Here is a 23,584-nt window from a genome sequence, read left to right as displayed (position 1 = left end):
GTCTTTGTGAAGACAAAATGCAGAGGAGGAAAACTTTGTAAGCTGCTTTGGAGTTTCTTGCAAGATAAAGAAATGCAAGCCTAAATGTAATGCAACAATAACTAAGAAAATGAAGCAAGACATGTTTATTTTAAAATTAAATCAACATTCTAAACAAATTCTTTTAAACCTTCATGGACAGACCTTTTGCAAAACTCTGTCAGACATACGTTTATGCATATTATATAGGGGGGAAAAGTCCTACAATTACCAATATGCTGGCTAGGGAATATTGGGAAATGAAGGACTCTGTTTAAACAAGTGTAGGACTATGTTCTCAGTTAACAGAATTTGTATACTATGTGACCCATAACATCAGTTAATCATATAATCTGATTGGTTTTTAATCCAATATATATGGCCTTAGCTGAACAAATTTTTTGATTTTATGAGAACTTTTGAGCTTGTGGTAATTGCTTTGCTTAACAAGAATTGTTCAGTTCTTATTATTGGCTATGATAGCTAGGGCTTATGGGAGTTGTAGGCCATATCTTGTGAAGATCCACAAGTTGCTTATCCCCATTTTAATTTTATGTGGATACTTGGGAATTCTTCATTGGTTTTCTGTGTCCTTGTTTCAAACTGGAATTTCAGGGGTATTTGAGGAGACAGTTTCACATAAATGTGGCAGCAGTTCTAAGCACATTCTTGTTGTAGATATATCTGACTGAATGCAGACAGCCTTACTTCAGAATATATTCAGAACTGTATTGCATACTATAAACATTGTGCTGCATGAGTTAACAGCTCATTCCTATACTATAAACCTACACTGGGCTAGGCAACTTGTGCCTCTCCTGATGTTGTCAGATTGTAATTCCCATTATCCTATTGGCTATGTTTGCTAGGGCTGATGGGAGTTGGGCTATCCAAAACATTTGCAATGCATCAGGTTGGGGAAGGATGGGCAAACCCATGCGAAGGGTTCATCTAGTTCAGTGCTGCCCACATAGATTGGGAGCAATAGTCCAGGGTTTCAAATATTTTTTCCTAGTTTTGTTCAGAGAAATCAAGGCCTGAACTTGGCTGTCATTTTTAAGTAAAGCATTGATTCTGTCACTGAATTATGGCTCTGCCCTAGTAGATGTCACAACAACCAGACTGTCATACTGAAGTTCCTTGACTACTTGTTACATGCCATCAAGTTGTCTTCATCATATGGCAATCCTGGGAATGAGTGCCCTCCAAAATGTCCTGCCCTTGACAAACTCAGCTCTTGTAAAGCCATGGCTGTAGACTCCTTTACAAAATCCACCAGATAGCCCTTGGACTTACTCCTGGATGCTTAAACACTGAGTTGCAGTGATGATGTAGTGATACCACCAATTTGGACATCTTTAAAAGCAAACTGGACTAATCTATGAGGGAGAAGGCTATTTACAGCTACTAGGGCGGAGGGCTTTATGCGACCTCCAGTAGCAGAGGCAGCCTGCCTGTGCACACCATTTGCTACTGAGCTGGGGCAAGAAGGTGCCCTCCTGGTGGGATCCAGTGGGCAGCTGACTGGCCACTGTAAAAAAAGTATGCTGAACTGGATAGCTCCTGGGTCTCATTCAGCAGGGCTCCCCAACGCTCTTCTTCTGATGAGCGCTCTCGCCCGCCCCCTGCTTGCGTCACAGGCGTAAGGGGCTGAATCATTGCCGCAAGCCCCCTGAGGTTTCTTCTTCTTCCCCTCTCCCTCACCCTTTCCCTCCAGCCTCCGAGAGCCACGTGATCAGAAGTGGTCGCTCGGGGTTCGCTCTCCTCCCTTTCCTGGTCCTCCTCGCGCATGCGCACGAGCAGCCGTGGCGGCGCCGTCGGCTTCCGGGTGGGGTTGGCAGTCGAGCTGGCGAGTAAGCGAGCCTAGCTCGGGCCAGGGGTTGTCGTCGTCGGGTCAGCGGAGGGAGGAAAGGGGACCCCGCCTGGCGCCATGGCCTGCGCGCTCGTGCCTTTCTGCAGCTTCCAGGACCTGGATGCGGCGCGGGACTTCCTGTGTTCGCAGCTCCGTCAGGTCGGCGCTGCTGGAACCGGGGGCGCCAAGGAGAGCGGCGGTGAGTGGTCGCTGGGGCGGGACGGCGTAGCACTGAGGAGTTGGTGGTGAGAATAATTCCTTCGTTTTCTTACTTTCACCAGCGGGGGCTGCAGCCTGGTCCCGCCTAAAGTCATCGCTCAACTTCTCTGCCTAAGAATGGCTTGGTGTGCGAAATGGGTAGGGGGTCGCGGCTGTTCCTCCTCCTGGACCCGGACCGCACTTCCTCGGGAAGGCTGTGCTTCTGGCGCAGTCCTCCCAGCCTAGATTCCCTGCGATATGTTGGGCTACAGCTCCTGGTCAGCTGACAGGGGCTGATGGGGGCTGAACTGCAGGACATCTATAGGGCATCAAGCTATGGAAGGCTGCTCTGGTGTGTGCATAACTGTGAGGGGGGACATTGTACAGGCAACGTAGGACTATTTACGGTACCCGTGACTAAAATAAGTAGCCTGTATTTTACTTGTGCTGTTTCTTTTGCCATAGCATATCATACTTCCAGACTGTATTTCCACACCATAATCGGTGGCATGGAGACCACTGGATGCTGGGTGTGGTGGTGTTATTGAAGCAGGTTCAATAATCAGGGACTGAATATGTGGTGACTTGTGGCCCTACTGACTTTTTTCTTTTGTCATGACTATGGGCTCAAGAAAAAAATGATGCCAAGGTGGATTACCCCCACATAATATTTTGGGGGATTATTCGTGGATTCCTGATAAGCCCTACTTGTAAGGATTCATGTGTTTGTAATCCATCTGTATTCTGAAGTAACTTGATTTTATTGATAACTTGGATGCTGTTCTGAAACCATTGGATTAAAAATACTTCAAGTAAGCAAACAAATAACTTGTTGACATCCATATGTTTCATATGGCAACTGATCATCCTCTTAAGTTCCAATGCTGAATTTATGTGCTGGATAAAATTGATATTATATGTAATGTATCTTCTGGATCATTTAATAGAAATTCCTTTGTTATTGTATACTCACTAGCAGTAGCCAGAACAAATCATGAGCAGCCATGTGTAATGTTTTGGGTTTGTGTAGGCTCATGTAACCCTATGTTCTTATAAAATCAGGGATGAGGTCAGTAAAGCAAAAACCAGATTATAAGAGTGAAATTAACTATATTTGAATAGAATTAAAGTGTTATAAATCTACAACTTGGATTTGTAGTTATTTTTATATCATGCATGCAAATACTTTATTGCACTTTGCAGGTACATAAGTGATACTTGGACCTACTTTTGCTATCAAAAAGTTTCTTTTAATGTTCAGCTGAAATTTACTGTCTTGTAACTTGTTCCATCCTTGTAAATTACTTTAATTCACTCTGAAGTTTTTTTTAAAAATGGGAATCAGAAGTGAAGAATTGTCCAACTGTTACTAAATCAGAATTGAATGGAACAACTTTAAGTGAATTAAATAAATAAACAAATTAGAACCATTAAAAACAGTAGTTTGATCTTGATAACTATGCAAGATGTGATAGTTGGTAGGGGATCAGACGTTTTGAGGCAGGGTACATCCATAGGATTGTGCTTTTTATATGATCAAATTATACTGTCTGAAAGGTGTCTTTACCCAGGGTAGCAAACTAAACCTGGATTCAATCTTTATATATTCCTGATTTGGAAATAAACTCTTACTATTCATTTGAAACTTTCTCTTGAACCTAAACAGAACCCTACAAAATCTTTTGTAGAAGGGGAAAACGTAAAATATGCTTCTTTAAACTATTTTCAATCACATCTCTTTATAAAGCATAAATGACTAATTCTGTATTTTATAGATGAGAAATTGTGGGAGTAGTAGAGTTAATAATGGAGGCCAAGTTGTTTATCTGTATACTAGAAAACACCTTTAAACTGTTTTAATATTAATCTATTCTGTAAAGAACATTGGTGGAACTTCTTTAGAATTATTCCCAGAATTGTTTGCTTGTTTCTGCAAAAACATCAATCTTGTGGCACATTAAAGATGGACAATTCATTATAGCAAAGGATCTAATCAAATGGACTGGTTTGTTGAAGTATATGCCATAATAAATTTTATCAGTCTTTAAGGTGAGACCTGACTTTTTCTTGTTTAAGTCATTCCTCAAACTCATTTTTTAAATAAGCATCCTCCTCAAATAAGGAAACAAATAGTTTGAGCCACTTCATTGACATGGTTTGCATGACACAAGACTCCATTGAGAGTTAATTTATTCTCAGGGAGTTGCTGACTACAATTATGCAAAGCCATGATCTTCAAAACTGTTGCATCATGGGAACCTAGACAGCAGGGGTTATTTGAAAACTGAACAACCCCCACCCAAAGTCTGTGGTACAGTTATGTAAAGGGCATTCAGCTCTCAATTATCTATGCCAGTTAGGTTCACAACACACAGCAGCTGCTGAAACCCCTGGATCTAGGTTAAATATTCATAATGGTGGCTGGCATGCATTGCTACTCCTCAAGGGTAAATTAATTCTTAGGCTGTCATGTCTTGAGAACTGGCCTAGTATAATAGAACGCCAACATAAAGGCTGTTAGCTCTAAGCTTGGTGTAAGGAGACTAATGGGAGAAAGATGCAGTGAGGTTGCATGGGCTCATTGTGTGTTTTCTGAATGAACAAATTAGCAAACAATTGAACCCCCCTCCCCATTCTATCATTCAAAAGTAGTTTTGGTCCTTAACCCTTTCTTCTACCTAGTTCCAACACATAGTTTTCCATAGCAGAAAACATTTCCACTTGTTCACCTATCATATTGCACAAGCTTTATGTGAAAAGTACCAACAAATCCACGCCCGTACAGTTATTTGTTGCTAAAAAGGAAAGCAGAATAATAATTGTCTATAAAGCTTTGTTGTCCCATTAGCTAGAGGCTATTATATCTACAGGTAGACAGGAAAGTGAGCATCTTTAAGCCAGGATTATTAAAGGAGTCATTTGGCATGGGAGTTTGAGGAAGAAGGTTTGAGGCAAGGCTTTGCTGAGGTGGTAGGCCTTAGGAGAGACTTAACATTCCAGGATAGGTTTTTTAAAATTCAGTTTGACTGGTCAAGATAAAGATTTAAAACTGTAATAAAGAGATGCCAACATAGTAATGTTAACTGTTTTTCATAAACATAAACTAATTAACTAGTTTATTATGCAGCACGCAGGGCAGCACTGCTTCCACAGCAGATGTCATGCTAATTTTAATGAAGTTTGTCTGAATTGGTATGAGATAGCTAGTGTCATAAAGCCTTGGAAAAACATCCCAGTTCAGATTTCATCCAGAATATTTTTGGATATTGGACTTTTCTAAATGAGTGACTTAGCAGTACTGCTGAGTTGCTGCTTAAGTTCTGTGGTTCTTATCTTTTCTTTAGATGTTTAGATGTGCTAATAGACATTCTAATTACAGTTGGATTTATTGCATTTGTAGTGACAATTTAAAGTAAAAACATGAAGATTATTAAATAGCTTTTAGACTTCCTTATGCAGATATACTGTAGTTTCCTTTTCGTAGGTAGACTCTATCAAATAATGGCCTTTATGTTTGACTTTTCAGTTGTATGGGCACATATGTCTCTGTTAGTAAGCATTAGAGCAGGTAGATCAGGGGTCCTCAGCCTATGGCCCGCAGGCTGGATCTGGGCCGCCATGTCCATTTTGCCACGCGTGCGCATGCCTGCAGAGGCATTGGCTTGCTTGCAAGGAAATCGTTTTGGACTCACTTGGAGAAAAGGATCTCCTTGCAAGGAAGCTGGTGTCTTGCCGTGCTTTGAAATCTGTTTCTTCTTATAGCAAAACAAAACAGATTTATTATAGGGCTTTTTGGGTTTTGCTTTATTAATTTATGCTAGAATATTCTTAAATCTGAGCCATAAGTGAAAATGAGAAATTGACCCTTGTTTATGAAGCGTGTAAAATAACTGTGGAATCAGATTTATTCTTGTAATTATATGCAAAGGGTAAATGACTCACTCCCTCCAGAATAAGGAGACCTTTTCAGTTCAATAAATTGCCTTTCAGTGGGAGTTTTATAAATAGGAAGTTCATATGTGTGATAGCTTTTTTTAGTATTTACTTCAAAAAATCTTAATAACCATAATTCTGTCAGTGCTAGTATTAATATGTTTAAATGTATAGGGAGGCTTTGGGTACAATTTGTTGGTATCCTCCTTCCATGACAATGAATTGATTGGATATCATCTGTGTTCCTGACTGGAGCACCTGAATATGTGCTCACCATAGCACAGCATCTGTTGAAATTTGTAAGGGGAACCCTGACTTGGAGTCCCAGTTCTGACCACACAGCACTGTTCTGAGATTGGACCACAGGCTCCAAATTTTCCTATGGTCTTTTAGATGGTGTCTAGCAGCCATGGGTTTGTGCCCCTAAGCAAACAAATGACAGACATTCCTTTTTCTCAAAGCAGTAGGTCTTCCTAGGTCAGGCAGCTCCCATCATCCCATGTTATGGGCTGATGCAAATCCCAGACCATCAACATTTGGAGAGCCACATGTTCCCTCCTTTATGCTAGGTTTCTTCTGATTTACAGTTAATATCAATATTAGCTTTCAAATTAAATTTTAAAATATCAAGCTTGTTCAGCATGTAATAAAGCTTCTAAGAATCCTCTGGTTCTACAGTATTTTCTCCATTTCATTATTGTGGAGCCATGGGAAAGTGCCCTGCAACCCACCCAGAGTCCCAAGACTACTGTTTGACCAATGTATTAAAATATTAGTTTGACAGAGCTAAACATTGAAAAGGATCTTGCCTTGCTTCTGGGATATGACTGGCATGTATATGGAATGGGAGATTATTTGAGCTGTTCCCTAAAAATTGTAATCAGTACGATAAATACAGCTGTAAGAGTTTATAAGGAAGCCGGTGTGGACAGGCATGACTTGTAGAGTTTGCGGTAAAACAAGTTGAATGCAGCCTACCCAGTATGGATGGTGGTTATCAAAAGATTTGACAAACTTTCTGACTTTTGTTTTCTGACAGGTTTTCTAAAACAGGTGATTGACAAGTACATAGCATGCCACAGTAATGTTTGCTGGGCTACATTTGGCTAGATAGGGTACAACTTGTACAGGTTGGGTACTAGTGTAATGATGTCAGGTGACCACTGCTCATATATTTCATCCTTAGTCAGTTGATGAGGCATGGCTAATTTATTCTTGCTCTTTTTTACTTGAAAGCTTATTAGTTGAGGGTTTCTAACAATGCTTTTTAAACCCCCCTGGTGATTATTTTTTAAATTTAAAATTATAGTTCATCACATTTATGTAGGCATTGAAATGTAGCACTTCATCTCACCCTAAAACCAACAGTTATGATTTGCTAAACTAATCGAGAATTTTTAATATTAGGTAAAGCAACAAACTGGGATGAAGATGGTTGGGGAGCCTGGGAAGAAGCAGCAACTCAAGAACCTGTAAGCCTCTTTACTAATTATACCTTCTGTAGATGACTTTTCTTTCCTTCTCAGAATAATTTGAATAATCCATTGAATAACTCTCTCGAAACATTCCACTTCAGTAATTAAACTTTTAAGATGGGATGCATGCATCCAATTTGAATATTGATTATATTACTTTTTTCTCTTTATGGATATAGCTAGATTTTACTGCATTAAAGTATAACTTGCCTTTACACTAATGGTACTTCCAGGTGACTAACATTAAAATCAAATCAACAAAAGGAAAATAACTTTCATCTTAATAGCCATAATACAGTGGAAATGTCAAATGTTGCAGTTTCATCAAAATAGGCATATTTGTTTTTCCCCCCTAAATGCCACAACTCTGTTATTATGCGTACCAGTGGTGCCCAAAAAAGCGTATACACATTTTAAGAGTTGTTATCTATGTATTACTTTTCAAAGTTCAATTGAATTACAGTAGCAGTGTGTAGTATGACATTTGCTCAAAAGATGGCATTAATCAAATGAATGCTAGCATCAGCATGTAATAGGCAGGGCAGTCAAAGAAAATGACAGAAGCACAGTTGTCATTTGAGGAGCACAAGACCATTTTGAAGTGGTATTTGAAATTCTCCTGACTTAACACTCCTTGACTTCTACCTATGGGGGAACCTTAAAGGATATGGTGTACTGTAGAAAACCAGCTATACTGGCAGTACTTTGGGAAGGAATTGAAACAGCATGCGCAGTGATACAAGTGGACACTTTAGTCAACATTGGTCAAGCAGTAGTTTGTCGAAATCAGAAGCTGATGGTAACCACTTTGAGCACTTCTTGTAATTGCGGAAGTCAAACGTGACTTGTATTCAACTTTTTTTTGTTATTGGTATATATTGGGTTTTACAATTTTAATAGAGTTTTTTCCTTTCTTAAAATGTGTATACATTTTTGGCATCCTCTGTATATTTTTCTTTAAAACAGTATATGCATTTATCAAATTAACATAAAATTACTATACACAGGAGGAAGAAGAAGAATCAGCTTCCAAGGCACAGGCAAGTTCTTGGCTTCAGGACTGTGTCGTTTCTTTGTCGCCAACAAATGATCTCATGGTAATAGCTCGTGAGCAGAAAGCTGTTTTTTTTGTCCGTAAGTATGTTGTATTCCTTTTTATTTATATCCTGACAATAAATTAGCAATTTTCAGATAAATTTCTTAGATTGCTTTGAAACATATTGATATTGTTACGAAGATGCTTCATTTATAATTTCTATTGCTTTCTTACATTCATTTTTCTGCTGGAGTTATATTTACAGTGGTAGCAGAAGTTACTCAATGGTGTTACTGCATGAGACCTGTAGAAGGAAGAAATTGTTTTCCCTGTAGTAGCTGCTATACATAAAACCAACTGCTGTAGTAATTGAAGTTTCTGCTACACTACATACAGCAAATACGATTATTTTTCTCTACAGCAATATTTCATATAGCAAATGCTGAGATAGCATCCGTTGTTCTTTTCTCACTATTTCCTCTCTTTTTTCTGGATAGAATTTGATCGTTTAAATTGTGGCCTGCCTTCAGATATATAGCATATGTAGTTGGTGATTTCCAATCATCATGGTTTGTTTGCATAATCTGAATCTGTCTCTAATACTGTATACATTGGGTTAACGACTAAACTCACACTAACAGGCTTAAGCAGTATTTTGTTTCTGAAACTGTTTGTCTCTTCCTGAAACAAATTTCTTTGGACACTTTGCCTACTGTGAAATCTGTGAGAAATGTATAATATTTTACAGTATAAGGGACGTTGGAAGGGGTAAGATATAAAAATAATTCCTTCAAATAATGGAATCAATGTATTCTGTACTGGAGATCAGAAACATGGATTGTACCTAACATTAACAATCCTGATTTGGAAATTTGCTCTTTTTGTTTATATAATATCCTAGAAAAAGAATGAATTGGTTTATTGTATTTGGTTGTACTTTAAAAATATTTAAAAGTGGGCAGTTATCTTAGAACTCTGAAGGAATCATAGTATTGGACTAGTTGAAGCAGGTTTATATTGATGAAAAAATAATTCTTAATTTTGTAGTTCTAGTTATGTTTTGCTGTTTTTACTATGCAAAAATAAATGCTAAAATTTATTGCTACATATATGAAGTGCCCTTTCTAGTTAGCAAGGTCAAATATAAGGATTAAAAAGCAGTATGTATATATAAATTATGTAATTGGAAGTTAGTGACACTAGTATAATTTGCATCAGATTTCTTCACCAATTGGTTATCAGATTTTGTGAGCATGTATAATAGCATTTGATATGTAATAAATTGAAGTAAGGAAAGTTGTTAGACTTCATTAAGTCATATTGCAGTTTGGCTTCCACCCCTGCTGTTCATCATAAATTAATAATTGTTGGATTAAGTAGCTGGATGGATCTAGAGGCTCTGAAAAATCCACTCATTGGATAGTCCTGGTGATCAACAGGTTTTACTTCTTTGCCCTGTAGCCCCTGAAAAGCTACTTGGAGGGATCTGTGCCTATGTCTATGGCTGGTCCAGGGAGATTTCTAGGAGCAACAGAAGCTATCGTCTGGCAGGGCCAGACTCTTGAGTTGACATTTTTTAATCAGAAACCCCCAAACACTTGGGCAAGAGCTTGCATCAGTTTCCAAGGGCTGGTGCATAAAAAGATAGGCTGCTTGAAAATGGGCTTGCTCCCAAAGATTATTATCTCATAATAACCTCCTTCTAAAGGGAAACAACTACTTGACATTGACAGAATGTACATGGAAAAGAGGCATTAGCTGGGTTATATCTCCTGCAGCTAGAAAAATTAGAGACATTGTGCTGTCCAATAAAAATGAATCCTTTTCTGCTGAATAAGGTGCAGCCTAAAATACAGGGTTCCAACAGATATATGCCAAAATGGTGATCCACTGATTAGACAGAATGAGACAATCCTATTCCCTAACCTCATCCTTCTTAAAACCCTTTATATCACAAACAGTATTGAAATGTAATATTTGGCGGTCCTTTTGGAAGTGTATGAAGTGGTTCAGGGGACTATAGGCAGAGTTACTTTGACCCTTTCCTCTGCAGAATCTCTGCTGGATCCCTGGTGCTAGAGTAAAATGAATTGGGGAAAAAACAACTCAAATATTTTCTTATGTGTTATCTTAATTTGGAATATGAAAATACTTCATCAATAATTTTTTCTTCTTCTCTCTCCTCCAGCAAAATGGAAGCACAGTGAAAATGGGAAAGAAGAAATGCAGTATGCAGTTGGTTGGAGTGGCTCTTTGAATGTTGAAGAAGGGTAGGTATGAAGCCTTGAACAGCTTGTCATCCGTGCTCACTGAAATTCTTCGGTCAGGCGACTGTCAGATAAGAACTAGACTTTTTTGCACTGTTGTGTAATTTGATTAGGACCAATAATTCTGTGCTGTATGTGAGAGGATCTTTCATGAAGTGTTTAATGTGGCTTTATTTTTCCCCTAGTGAATGTGTAAACAGTGTATTGTGCATCCCACTGGCAAGTCAAAAGAGGTAAGAATTGGTTATCTTTTTTGTTTCTTAGAATTCTTTAAAGAGCTGAAGGCTGCTTTTAGATGCACACAGAACTTAGTCAGAATAATCAAGTGTGATTTCATTGAGAACAAGATTTGATATTATTTCTTTTGCTATCTTTGTATGAGACAGGAGCTCCACAGGCCGACCTGATTGGACCTGTATTGTTGTAGGCTTCACTTCTGGCTATGTTCGCTTCTACACGGAGGTTAGTCATGTCACCATGCTTTGCTTGCCTGATGAAGACTTTTTTATGCATGGTGTGTTTTCTACATAGAGGTAGTCAGTGTTGTTTTGAAGCTTAATGCATATCATTTTTGAGAAGAAAGTCCTGAAAAGGCAGCTGTTGCTTAGATGATTATTCAAGAATATTTGCTGCAAAGAATAGAATTAGTACCATGTTTCAAAACAATGTAAATATAAATTTTTCCTCTATATAGGATGTGTCATAGGAATGTAATCTGTGAGAGGGCACTGAAGTTTTGTGCCTTATAGCTTCACTTTTAGACAATACATTGTTTCCCCCTCCTCTGTCTAATCAGCAGTAATATGCCAAAGAGAGAATAACAATAAATTAAAATAAAATAATTATTTTGCCTTTTAGAATGGAGTACTTCTCCTGGCACAGCTTTTAAATGAAGATCCTGTCCTGCAGCTTAAATGCAGAACATATGAGATTCCACGGCATCCTGGGGTTACAGAGCAGGTATTAATGGCAAATGTATTAAACTGTAAAAACATCATAGAACACAGCAAGGTTTTCATGTAATTAAACCATTTGGAGCTGACCCTGCTTTGGCAACTGTATTTGAATGATTTAAGTGAATGAAATTCAGTAGGCTATGCAGGCACTATGGTTAAGCAGTTGGAATTGGTCTAATGGCTTGTGTGTATCTTCACCCTGTCTTTCTTTTCTTGTCATGGCTCAGTATTATGTTTTCCCCATTAATCATAGTTTAATGATTAACGGGGAAAACCCCATAACCTGCATAACTTGGGATCTGAAACCAAACTGGAACATTGCAAACTTTTATTGTGTTATGTCACTGCTGCAAAATCTAGGCACCAATTTAACCCCTCTGTTAGTCACAAAGGTAGAGACAGGCCTACATCCCTGAAAGCAGCCCTCCTCTCCTTGTACAAAGTACTAGGGAGACAAAATTGCTCCACTGGCCTTCAGAACAAAGAGTACCAGCAGCCCTGTCTTCTTTCCCACTTGTCCCTGAGCTTCTTGAGGATTGCTGTAGCATTGTGTACGTGTTTCACTTGTACTGATAGTGGCAGCTGCAGCACCAGTGCGGGGGCTGGGTTCAGGTCTAGGTGCACAGTTGTCTCCTTGGCTTGGAAATTAGAACTTGCTTAGGAACTGTAACAAACCAAGCAGGATAATACCTGCAGTTCCTTATAGACAAAACTATTTTGTTTTCTTGCAACAAAGTAATGGATACTCTCCGTTTTATCCAGAATGAGGAACTGAGCATCCTGTATCCTTCAGCAGTTGTGACAATTGATGGTTTCAGCTTATTTCAGTCCCTCCGGGCATGCCGAAATCAAGTAGCAAGAGGTAGGTCAAGACTTGTGGGCAATGTTGGGGCTTCCAGCTGTAAGGATTTTGATGCTGAAGCGTTATTACATTGTTTGTTCCTTAAGGACACCTATAAAGATGTTAGAAAATGTTGCATATTGGAAAAAAGACCTCTTTCCTTATTTGGAAGGCTGATAGCTAAGGCTGTATCCCTCAGACTAAAGCAGTCTTGCTTTAGAAAAATAAGTGAGTCCTCTGTAGCATTTAAATCTCCTGTTCTGATAGTTGCTTCAAGCTCTGAATGCCTCCTGAATTTTGGATGTCTAATGCCTCACATAACTTACCTCTGATGAGAGGTACCATTGCTGGTAGCAGGTGAGCCTGAACGCATGCCTCTGCTCCAGTGAATCCTCAGCCTAGCTAGGTGTAGTTGCATTTAACTTGTGCCATATACAACTAGCTGAATTGCTTGCCTTAAAATATTGTACAGGCAGTCTCAGGGTTACAAACAAGATCCATTCCTGAGAAAACAGAAATTTATCTTTAAGTCAGATTTTATACGTAGTTGGTTCTTCACATTCATGGGGCTTAATGGCTCAGGACCCCTGTGAGAGTGGAGCCATGAATATCTTCCCCCCTGCCCCCAAACTCAGCAGTGCCTCCTGTTTACAGCAAGGAAATGCTGGAGGGATTTCCTTCTCCAGATGGGTGGGGCAGGAAGGCATGCTCCCTCTCTCTGCTTTTGCTTCCTCTCTCTCTGATGATGACAATTTTCTGCAGTGATTTTTAAAATTAATTGGCTGTATGGCAGTTCGTTCCTAAGTATGAGTTGTTCTTAACTCAGATGTTCATAACTCAAAGACTGCCTGTCTAGAAAGAGATGCTTTAATAATTCTGATTTATTTCCTGAGGGGTAGCTGTATTAGTCTGTTGCAGCAAAAGCAACAGCCTTGGGCCACCCTGAAGATGAACGTTACCATGGCATAAGTGTTCGTAGTCCACAGTCCAGTTGTTTTCTTATCATGTGCCAAGAACTGAGTTGAATACATCCTTGCAGGAATCCTGTGGATTGATGAAGGCAACAGAGCTTTATTGCTGAATGGAGATTTAAATACGGATTGCACCGTTTCCAAAAAGTATTGTGCCACACTAGCTATGAAAAAAGTTCAATCATGTGCATGTCTACTCAGAAGTAAGTGCCATGAGCTCAATGGCACTTACTCCCAGGTAGATATGTATACAATTGCAGCCTTGATACCATCACTTCTTGGATGAAATATGGACCTGGCAATATAATAATATGTACAATACAGTGGATATTGCATGTTTTACTGTGAAGTCTGGAAATAGTAAGTGAATTCTGCATCATTCAGTCAAAGCACAGGTACTTTTATAAATTCTGCATGCTAAATAGCATATAATCATTTTATTCTAACAAATAGTTTTCTCTAATCTTTCCCTTTTTGTTCAATGAAATGGGCAGCTGCAGCCTCCGGCAATGAGAATGTTCAACCGCCTCCATTAGCCTATAAGAAATGGGGTCTGCAGGATGTGGATACTATAATTGATCATGTTAGTGTGGGTAAGTGGAATATTGGTCAGTAGTACCAAAAATAGGCCTGGTCTATGAGTCACTCTGTCTGTATAGCCTTTCATGTATGCTGTCATGATCATCCTTACAGCAGTTCTGGTTTCTTTCCCAAACGTTCAGGTATTTGGGTCTTGGTATCAGCTGGAAGCCCCCGCTGCTGCTTTTTAGCTGGATACAACCTCAACACAAGCAGTAATCTCACAGTAGTCAATGCCAGGTTGTTCTTTCTGTCCTCTAGGGCACACCTGTTACCCACGGAGCTTAAAAATAAAACTGTTGACAGGTTCTTAGACTGTATTTTGACGGATTGTTCCTAGACTCTTGGTGCAACCAGCTGTAAGCTTTTGGTTTCTTAAAAAAATTATTGAAAATTATTAGATTCCTTTTGTTTGAATGCTGCCTTCAGTCTATTAATAATGAAATGTCTTCTGCAATAAAAACATTCTAATTAAAATATCCATATCACATCCTTTTCTAAGTCTTTTGTTCCATTTTAAAAATAGGCATCATGACTCTGTCACCATTTGACCAAATGAAGACTGCTTCCAATATTGGTGGATTTAATGCAACTATAAAGAACAACCCTCCTGCTATGTCTCAGTACATTACAGTAGGATCAAATCCTTTCGCTGGTTTCTTTTATGCCCTTGAGGTAAGTCTGTCATGAAGCAATTGTGAAATGTAGTGTGCTGGCGAGGAGATGAATATCTTTTCCCTGACTTGTCTGTTTTTAATTTTTTTTCTGTTGACATTCTGAGCTGTTAGTGGGATGGGGATGGGGGACAGTTGCTCAGTAGGGTAGCAAAACTTAGAGCAGGACACCATATAATTCAATCGTTTATGTAAATGTAAAGCTATGTTTTAGCTTACTAGGACATTAGTCATATATTGAATATTCCTATTCTCCTTTCTTTAAAAAAAAGATAATGTAATGAAGTTTTTGGATTTTTTTTTGTAATACTATTTTAAGGAAGTATGCCTGATTATGACATTTTGATACAATAGTGGAAAACCTTTCTAATTGAAATGAGTAGTTGTGTTTGCCTTGTAACACTAAACATGAATGACCCTTGTGATTGTGACCCTGACTTCCCTTCTTCACCATAATCACAAGGGGATCAGAAATTCTGACTTCCATTTGCAACTATGATTGTTTGTTAACCATAGGCAAACTGTGGTTAGTGTTAATTATAATTCAAGAGATCTTTTGCTGGATGGGGTTGTCTGTGCCTATTCAGAACAGCTTGTACTTCCAGTGGTTTAAAAGTAGTGACAACAAAAAGCCTTACTCCCTCTAAACAAAGCTGCTGATATCAAGAAAGGGTGGGGTGTGTGGGGAACCAAAGTAGATTTGCATGTCAAAGAGTGAGTTTGTATGCATGTTCTGGTTGTGGAAGACAAATTTCTTGGTTTAGAAAAGCATGTGATCCTACAATTACCCATCAATATTCCTGAGCCACTGCTTTGCCACTGGCTCTGGTTGGTGGCTTTCCCAGGGTTCTAGAATGAAATATCACAGAAGCCTACACCTTTTCTACCTTTGCTTGAAAAAAGCAAGGCAAATTCAAACTGAGGTTTCTGATCATGGTTTGTTTCTCAAAGCAATAGTTTGGCTTAGCTACAGTTAACAAACTATGGTTAGTTGAAAATGGAAGCAAATCACCATCTGAGTGTATCAGAGTAGAAGGATAGAGTGCATGAGCTCATTTGTTTAATCTTCAGCATTATGTTCAGAACAAATCACTGTCATTCACAGAAATTAAATTTTTGAAGGCACTGCATGTTTTGCATCCAGCTTGCTGTGCCAGCAGCTGGCCATGCTTTATAAAAAGGACAGTTGTAAAGTATTGAGTGCATCTTTAAATAGTATGATTGCCATATACATTTGGAAAAACTGGAAATCTCTGGTCTTCTAAAGTTTATTTATATTGTTAAAATATTAATCAGTTTTCCCTTAAAAAACAGAATAAATAATTTGCTAGGTTACATTGATCTTCTCTCTGTGAACAAAATAAAACTGGCCTGATTCACATGGCACAGCAAGCAATGTGACACACAACCATGAACAAATTTTTTGCCTGAAAAAAATGTGTCTGAAAGATGGTCAGACTCAACGTAATAACTTTTCTTCCATCTGCCATTTTCTTCTTTCTTCTTACTTCCTTTCTTCCTTTTCTTCTCAATCTCCCAGAGGTATCCCACAAGGCACGCGGGGAAGGAATGAGGCTTTTTGCTTTGACAGCCATGATTGCAAGCCAAGTTCAGCTCCCTGTGGCCATCAAGTAATCTCTGCTGTGCAAACAGGTCTCATGCCCTGAAGTGCATCAGAAATTACATGGAACTGGTCAGGCATACACCACGTCCACTCCAAAGGGCTGCTCTTGCCAGGTGGCTCTATGGTTCCAGCCTCAGTGCCATGACAAATGGTGTTTTCTGGTTTGGATGACACAAAAAGCAGTTGTTGTACTGAGAAACCATAGAATAGACCGTTGTTTCTCTTTTTTGTTTTCCCAAAACCAAAAGTACCACCCTAAATTACTGCAGTGGGGTTCAGATGACATGACAGACCCAAAAAGATGTGTGCAACTACCTAGCTTGTAAAAAATGACAACAGTGTATAAACAAATATAATAAATATTTTCTTACCTTTCCTTTAGGGTAGTTCACAGCCACTGTTGTCCCATGTTGCCTTGGCAGTTGCAAGTAAGCTGACATCTGCATTATTTAATGCTGCCAGGTAATATATAATAGATTGAAAAGCATAGTGGGTTGTTTTTGATGGGGAGTGTTCTTTAAATTGTGACAATGATTGCATTTATTTTTCTATTTCAAGTGGTTGGCTTGGCTGGAAGCACAAGCAGGAAGAAGAGCCTCTGCAGAAGCAGAAACCCAAGGTTGAGCCTGCAACTCCTTTAGCTGTAAGGCAAGTGTTCAAAAGAACAGAGGGTTTTTTAAGAGAGACTCTGTAACTGGGTACCATTGTTTCCCATATCGTGTGCAAGTATTAAACATTTTATCCAAGTTTGCCTTGTTGTACTACTAAAGTTGCCTACTTTTCTGCCATGATAACTGTCTACTGTGTGGAGTGCCCTCTAACCTTGGCATAAACTAACTATTGCCCTAGTCGCCTTGCCTCCTTGAATGTGTGGGACTGCTGGCAGGGTTGTGCCCAGGCAGAAGTCACACCGGCATACTCAGGAATGGTTTAGCTATGCTTCCTTTTCCCATTGCTTGGTACAGCCCCCCTCCCCCCAGTGATTCGAGTGAATGTTTTGTCTGAACCAGCTAACTATAGTTTATACTTGCTTATATCTTGATTTGCAGGGCCAGCCAAACTATAGTTTGCTGTTTTGTACAAACCAAGATGGTGGGGAAGAGGGAGTGGGTGATTACATTTGTGCTGGCTTGTGTGATGATAGCACAAAACCATAGATTGGTATTAATGTCTGAACCACGTTGAAGTATGCAAATCAGCACTTTTTATAAGGACTCTGTTGTATCTGTGATCTTTGTGATGGTGATTTCTTGAAGTGTTGCTGCTTGTCTGGCCTACCCCTCCCCCAGGATCTCCATATTATCTTGGTTTCATGGTACAGACTCTGGTGACAGACCTCTATGCATGGAACTTACATAGTCCTTCAGAATACAGATTGGTTTCACACTAGTGGTAGAGTCAGACTCATGAGAGTATCAGCATGTGTGAGGAGAAGTGCATAATATATTTGCTTTGATGATCTCAGAATGTATAAGTTGCATTAAATTGTTTTGGAAAGAAAGCTGAACATTATTTAGGATGTTAAGAGACAATTGTAAGCCATTAGCTAGATCTCAGTTCTGTTGTTCTTCAGAACATGCCTAAATTTAACTCATTACCAAGTATTTCCATTTTTGTGACATCTACTTTCTATTTTAAATCTGAATATATTACATCAGCTAAATTAAATATATTATTCTTTGTAATTGTTCATGTGATAAGACATTTACTGTCAGAGTCCTTGTACAGCATGGCATGCTATGAAGTTTAATGACATAAAACCTATAATGAAATATGGTAAGGCTGCAATCTTATGCATGTTTACACAGAAAAAAGACCTATGACTTGCACCATCGCTTCACCCAGTCATGCTAGGATTTGCATGACTTTTTTCTGACTGAAGAAGCCTAGGTTTACATCCTAACAACACAATCTAGTGAGGCTGCTTGTAACCCTTGAACTTGGAGGATTACAGGGATCTTGCAGAGAGAAGAAGGAACACAGAAATGAAGGTCACCTCAGTGTTTCTTCTGTCCTGAAAAGCTAAGTGTTTTGCCCCAGAATGCAAGGAAAGGAGGCTGAGGCACTGCCAAGATACTACATCTGCTGATGGAGCCTGTCTCCCTGCTCCCAGAACCAATTTCCAAGATCACTCTTGCGACCTTAGAGTCACAGAAGGTGCCATGTTATGAGTAGGGTGCTTCAAGTCTGGAGTTTCCATTGTGACCTTGAAGCAAGTTCTTGAGCCTGATGGTGGGATTCCAGATTTTCCTTTGGCTAGATTGTGTTTAGTGGCCATAGGATTGTGCCCTAAGATCATTCCTGCTAAAGAAGCTGTATGTTGAGGAAATCTTCCAATATGAAATAATGATTGCACTGACTTGAACTGAACTAATTTACTGGCGATCCGGTTTTAGGAACTTAAGATGAACATGGAAGCATATTTACTATTTTTGAATGTACTGTGAAATCAAATCATCATTTTTGGAAATTGTTTTATACATTTAGTTGTATTTCATTTTAGGTTTGGAATTCCAGATTCTCGCCGTCATGGAGAACGAATATGTCTTTCTCCTTGTAACTCTTTGGCAGCAGTAACTGATGATTTTGGAAGGGTTCTTCTATTGGATGTTGCAAGAGGACTTTCTATTCGAATGTGGAAAGGTATAATATACTAGGATGAAAAAAAAGCCATCTGGGCGTGGGAATCTGACGCATTCCGCAAGCTTGGCTTCTTGGAAGCTGGTCTGTTTTACAGTGGCCCTGTGTCTGAGTTCCTGGAGAGTGCTTCCACCATTTGTGGGGTGCCCACCAGGAATTGAGACCCATGTGCTGCGCAAGCAGTGCCTGTCTTCTGCACTTGGTGCTGCCAGCAGCAGTGGATGGAGAAGAAGGATGGTTGCTGGAAATGGTGCCTGGCACATCACTCACATTGCCCCTCTTCTACATCCTGCAGTCACTTTTTGACAGGGAAGGGTGGTGGTTGGGGGTCTGTGGGTGTTTGGCTCAGCTCACTTCACAGGACTGAGAGGAAGTCTGCAGATGTTAGAGGGATGGATTCTGAAGATATATGGCTAAGTCTTTGCAGCAAAGTGGTAGGTTATCCACCAAAGGGAATGGGTTGGTTTGCATGACCAACATCAATTACTATGACTTATTTGTGTATATGTCTATTTAAGCTATGGCTGCTTATTTAAATTATGCCATGTGTGAAGCATGATTGCTGTAATTTCTGGCTAGGTGTGGCTTGCAATGGCTTGTTGGAATGGGAGACAACCCTTCACTAACCGTACAACAGCCCATGGATTATTGTCTAGAAAGGACTGAGACTCTCTGGCCTGCCAAGTACTCTTAGATTGCTTCACAGGGTCAGGCTTAGTCTCAAAGCCTTGTTCGCTGGTGGCATCCCCTCTGTTATCTCTAACTGCAGATAGAAGAATTAGCAGGGATTCCCCTTAAAGCATCATTTGCCATCCTAATTGGGAGCAAGTGGTGTGTATGAGGATCCCTGCCATTTTCTCTGGTTACAGATTGGGAATAACAGCAGGAATCTGCCTTTGTGCACTGTTCTTAATCCCAAGTGACATGATGTGCAGCTCATGGAATTGATGATTTGGCCAGCTCTTACTGGAGTTGTTCCCTCCAAGGTCTGGCTCAGACTTTTTGTGCTCCACCTGTGCTGTAAATTGGATAGTGCACAGTGAATGAAAGAGTTGTCCAGCCGTGCCAGTGCCAGTGTCCTTCAGACATCAGCTGAGTTCCTTTCTCTGTGCAAAGAGAGGCAGAATGGGCAGGGTGGGATGGAGAACATTCTCATTCTCTCTCTCTCTCTCTCTCTCTCTCTCTCTCTCTCTCTCTCTCTCTCTCTCTCTCGGAATAAGTTTTACTCTTAATAAACCTAACAAAAAGGAAACTAAAAAATCATCAATCATTGAAAACATCAGACCTACTGGGTCAGTCCCCCACATATTTTCTTTTTATGTTAAACTATAAACATATTTAAATCTATGCGTAGTCCCGTTTCTCTAGCCAATGAGAGCATTCATCTCTTGATGATCCAGCATAGAATGTCAGTTTGGGCCCCATACCAAATAGTTTCCTCATCTCTGCTTTACTGAAAAGGAAATCCCAGCATAATGAATAAAAGCAATGGAATTGGTGAGGAAGCTATTAAGAGAGGAATTATATCACAATGAAGATACCGTTGCGATGGGGGGTGAAGTTGAGGCATAGAAATGATGTAACTGAATGAAGACAATAGGAATCCTGACTTGCAGCCATGAAGATAAGTGATGGCAAGACAAGGAGAACCATTTTGCCCCCTCCCTTGCCCCTTATGTAACTCACCAGCTTTCCCCTTCCTTATAGCACCTACTGCTGTTTTTAATCAGAGCATTATAGCACAGTGATATCTATATGAAGGTACACTGTTCTCTCTGAATCTCATAAAAGCCTGGAGTGTGAATTGCAGGAAACACCCTTTCCTGCATAGGTATCTCTTCCATGCAGGTGGAAAGTAGCATGCATTCAATCACATAGGACAACTCTTTAAACACCTGTGTACAATGACAGCCAGCTGCAATTGACATGAAACAGGAAAAGCAGAGGGCTTGGGAAGAATAGTGAGTTTAGTATCAGGGAAGGGGTTAGGGAGCATTGAGAGAGAGTGAGCAAGCCAGTGAGGTGGAGTGTGGCAGAATCAAGAACCAGGAGCATCTGCTCCAGACTTGGGGAAAGCGCAATATTATCTAATAGCAAAGTTCTGCTTAGAAAATCCAATCGAGCACTTTGCTACAGTTTAGGAATAACCACGGATTGAACTGGTATAAGTCGAGTAATTAATTACTTACTTTGACTTGCAGGCTACCGGGATGCACAGACAGGTTGGATTCAAATTGTGGAGGATCTACATGAAAGGGAGGCTGAAAAGATGGATTTTTCTCCTTTTGGCATTGCTCAGGGGCCAAGCAGAGTGGCGCAGTTCCTTGTGATATATGCTCCCAGGAGAGGAATCTTGGAAGTATGGAGCACACAACAAGGTCCCAGAGTTGGAGCTTTCAATGTAGGGAAACACTGCAGGTAAGAAATCAGAACCTGCACTGAATGCAAAAGGCTCAAAAGGGTAATTTAGAAAAAGACTGTGGTACTGTTCTCTACAACCATTTTTTCCCTTTTATGCACCTCTCCCCACCCCAAACCTTCCACAAAAAGGAAGCAGGATTATGCATAGTCAGCTAGCTCAATAGGGTTAGTTCTTTTCATTTATTAGGCTTGTGCCTGTCATGTATTATTATTATTATTATTATTATTATTATTATTATTATTATTATTATAGAGAAGACTGCTAATTGTTATCAGATGGTAGTTTTAAATTTTACATTATATTCATTCCATAGAAACTGATTTTAAGAGGAAAGAAAATATTGTCATATCCAGCTAAAAACTACTACTAACTACTGTAAAATTTAAGCTTTTCCCTATCTTTTATAAAAGAAACCAGTTGCACCTAACTTTTCTTTTTCTGTGTGCACAAAGTATACATTGATAGCTCTACTTTTCACTTTTGTATCTCAAATTTGTCTTTAGGTTGCTGTATCCTGGGTATAAAATAATGGGCATGAACAATGTAACAAGCCAGGGCTGGCAGCCTCAGACTTATCAGATCTGTCTTGTTGATCCGGTGTCTGGAACAGTCAAAACAGTTCATGTACCTTTCCACTTAGCATTGAGGTAAGGCTTACTGAGGTTCACACTGCATAGCTGAACTAATGTAGCATGTTTAGATGAATGGTGCAATACTTGAAGACAATGGAGAATGTATTCTGTAATTGGATAACTCAGCATATTGCTGTTGAATAGTATAAAATTCAGAGGTCATAGATAGGAAATATTTTCATTAGAGCCAAACAAAATTTAATAAATGTGTGCAAGCATTTGGGTTCTTCAGATCTCTTTTTCAGGCTAGGTTCAAAAAATAGGGGATGGAGGTAGAAATAGTAATGTCCAAAATGTAAAGAGTGTTCTGACCATGCAGCCTTGTTAGTGTGGCCAAATCTTTGGTAATAGCTGGTTTTTCACCCATCTCCTTCTTTTAAAATAGATACAGTAGGAACCCTTCTAGGAGCCTATTTGGATTTGCTATAAATGTACCATCATTCAGATGCAATAACCTTGCATTCTGAGGAATCCAGTCCTATTTTCTTAAAATAGTGCAGCGTTGGTGTGTATGTTCCATTTTCTCATTGTTTAAACAGCAGTATTTTGTCGTTGGAAAAATACTGACCTCCCCATTTTCTCCCCTGTCTGTTGTTTCTTTGAATAGTGTTTGAAGCAGAGTAGCATGATAGTCAGAGAGAGCTACTGGGTAGTACTTCTGACGCAGGTTATTCCTTCATGTTGTGTGAAATCAGTACATATTTATTATGTAACTCTGTAACTAAGAAGGCTAAGTGCTCCCCTCCAGAAGAGTGCTCATGAAGTCACTTTAAATATATATAATCAGTGAGTACTAGCAAGTTGACATTAAAAAACAGCATACCTCCAGTGCTTGAGGATAAACAAGAGAGAGAATGGTATGACTTTTATGTCCTTCCTCTGAACTTTTAGGCACATCTGTCTGGCTGCTGTTGGAAACTGAATGCAGGGCTGCATAGACCTTCGCCTGATTTAGAAAGGCTTTGCTAATATCTCCACATATTTCCTATTGCTACAATATGATATACTTGTTTTTTATTAGAGTTTTGAAGGTTGTGTACTCTGCTTGAATACGTAGAATTGAATTCAAACAATTTTATGTTGTGTTTATCATTAAAATATCTTCCAGTGATAAGAAGAGTGAACGAGCAAAGGATATGCACCTAGTGAAGAAGTTGGCAGCCTTGCTGAAAGCTAGAACATTAAATCTGGGTAGGCTTGTTTTTGAGTTTTGTTTTCTGTTTTGTTTTTATATTTGTCCTTTTGAGAGCTACTGAGAGAAAAGGGTTCCAGTGTAATTGAGACTTATGCTTTAGAATTAGACTTTTAAAAAAACTACATAATGTGTTAGTTAAATGCCAAACAAGATCACAAGCCTTTATAAAAAAGACTTGCATAATTTTTGTGAGTTCACAGCTGATGGAAAGATTATGCCACCCATACAGAGTCTGTTGGGGACAATCTTGATGGGAAACATTTTGCAAGCT

At 39.4% G+C, this 23,584-nt stretch overlaps 1 protein-coding gene across 3 annotated transcripts in view; it reads left to right on the top strand.

Annotated features, from left to right (window-relative positions):
- Window positions 1-1,845: 1,845 nt before the first annotated feature.
- RAB3GAP2 (RAB3 GTPase activating non-catalytic protein subunit 2) overlaps window positions 1,846-23,584 on the top strand; it is a 47,532-nt gene continuing 25,793 nt past the window's right edge. The window contains exons 1-16 of one of the 3 annotated variants that reach the window (XM_044428667.1): window positions 1,846-2,069; window positions 7,409-7,473; window positions 8,484-8,610; window positions 10,701-10,782; window positions 10,965-11,012; window positions 11,166-11,241; window positions 11,638-11,739; window positions 12,498-12,597; window positions 14,042-14,140; window positions 14,653-14,801; window positions 16,807-16,886; window positions 16,983-17,072; window positions 18,928-19,067; window positions 21,266-21,482; window positions 21,990-22,133; window positions 23,227-23,309. In XM_044428667.1, the coding sequence (XP_044284602.1) occupies window positions 1,949-2,069; window positions 7,409-7,473; window positions 8,484-8,610; window positions 10,701-10,782; window positions 10,965-11,012; window positions 11,166-11,241; window positions 11,638-11,739; window positions 12,498-12,597; window positions 14,042-14,140; window positions 14,653-14,801; window positions 16,807-16,886; window positions 16,983-17,072; window positions 18,928-19,067; window positions 21,266-21,482; window positions 21,990-22,133; window positions 23,227-23,309 (1,723 nt within the window). In that variant the 5' untranslated portion in view covers window positions 1,846-1,948. Of the gene's footprint in view, window positions 2,116-7,408; window positions 7,474-8,483; window positions 8,611-10,700; window positions 10,783-10,964; window positions 11,013-11,165; window positions 11,242-11,637; window positions 11,740-12,497; window positions 12,598-14,041; window positions 14,141-14,652; window positions 14,802-16,806; window positions 16,887-16,982; window positions 17,073-18,927; window positions 19,068-21,265; window positions 21,483-21,989; window positions 22,134-23,226; window positions 23,310-23,584 lie in introns of all 3 variants that reach the window. The other 2 variants (XM_044428753.1, XM_044428835.1) reach the window with 2 other exon arrangements.

This window comes from Varanus komodoensis, unplaced genomic scaffold (genome assembly GCF_004798865.1).
Source record: "Varanus komodoensis strain SLA01 unplaced genomic scaffold, ASM479886v1 scaffold1, whole genome shotgun sequence".
Classification (NCBI taxonomy): Eukaryota; Metazoa; Chordata; class Lepidosauria; order Squamata; family Varanidae; genus Varanus; species Varanus komodoensis.
The sequence above is the reverse complement of the archived record's forward strand: the minus strand, read 5'-3'. Positions and strand labels throughout refer to the sequence as shown.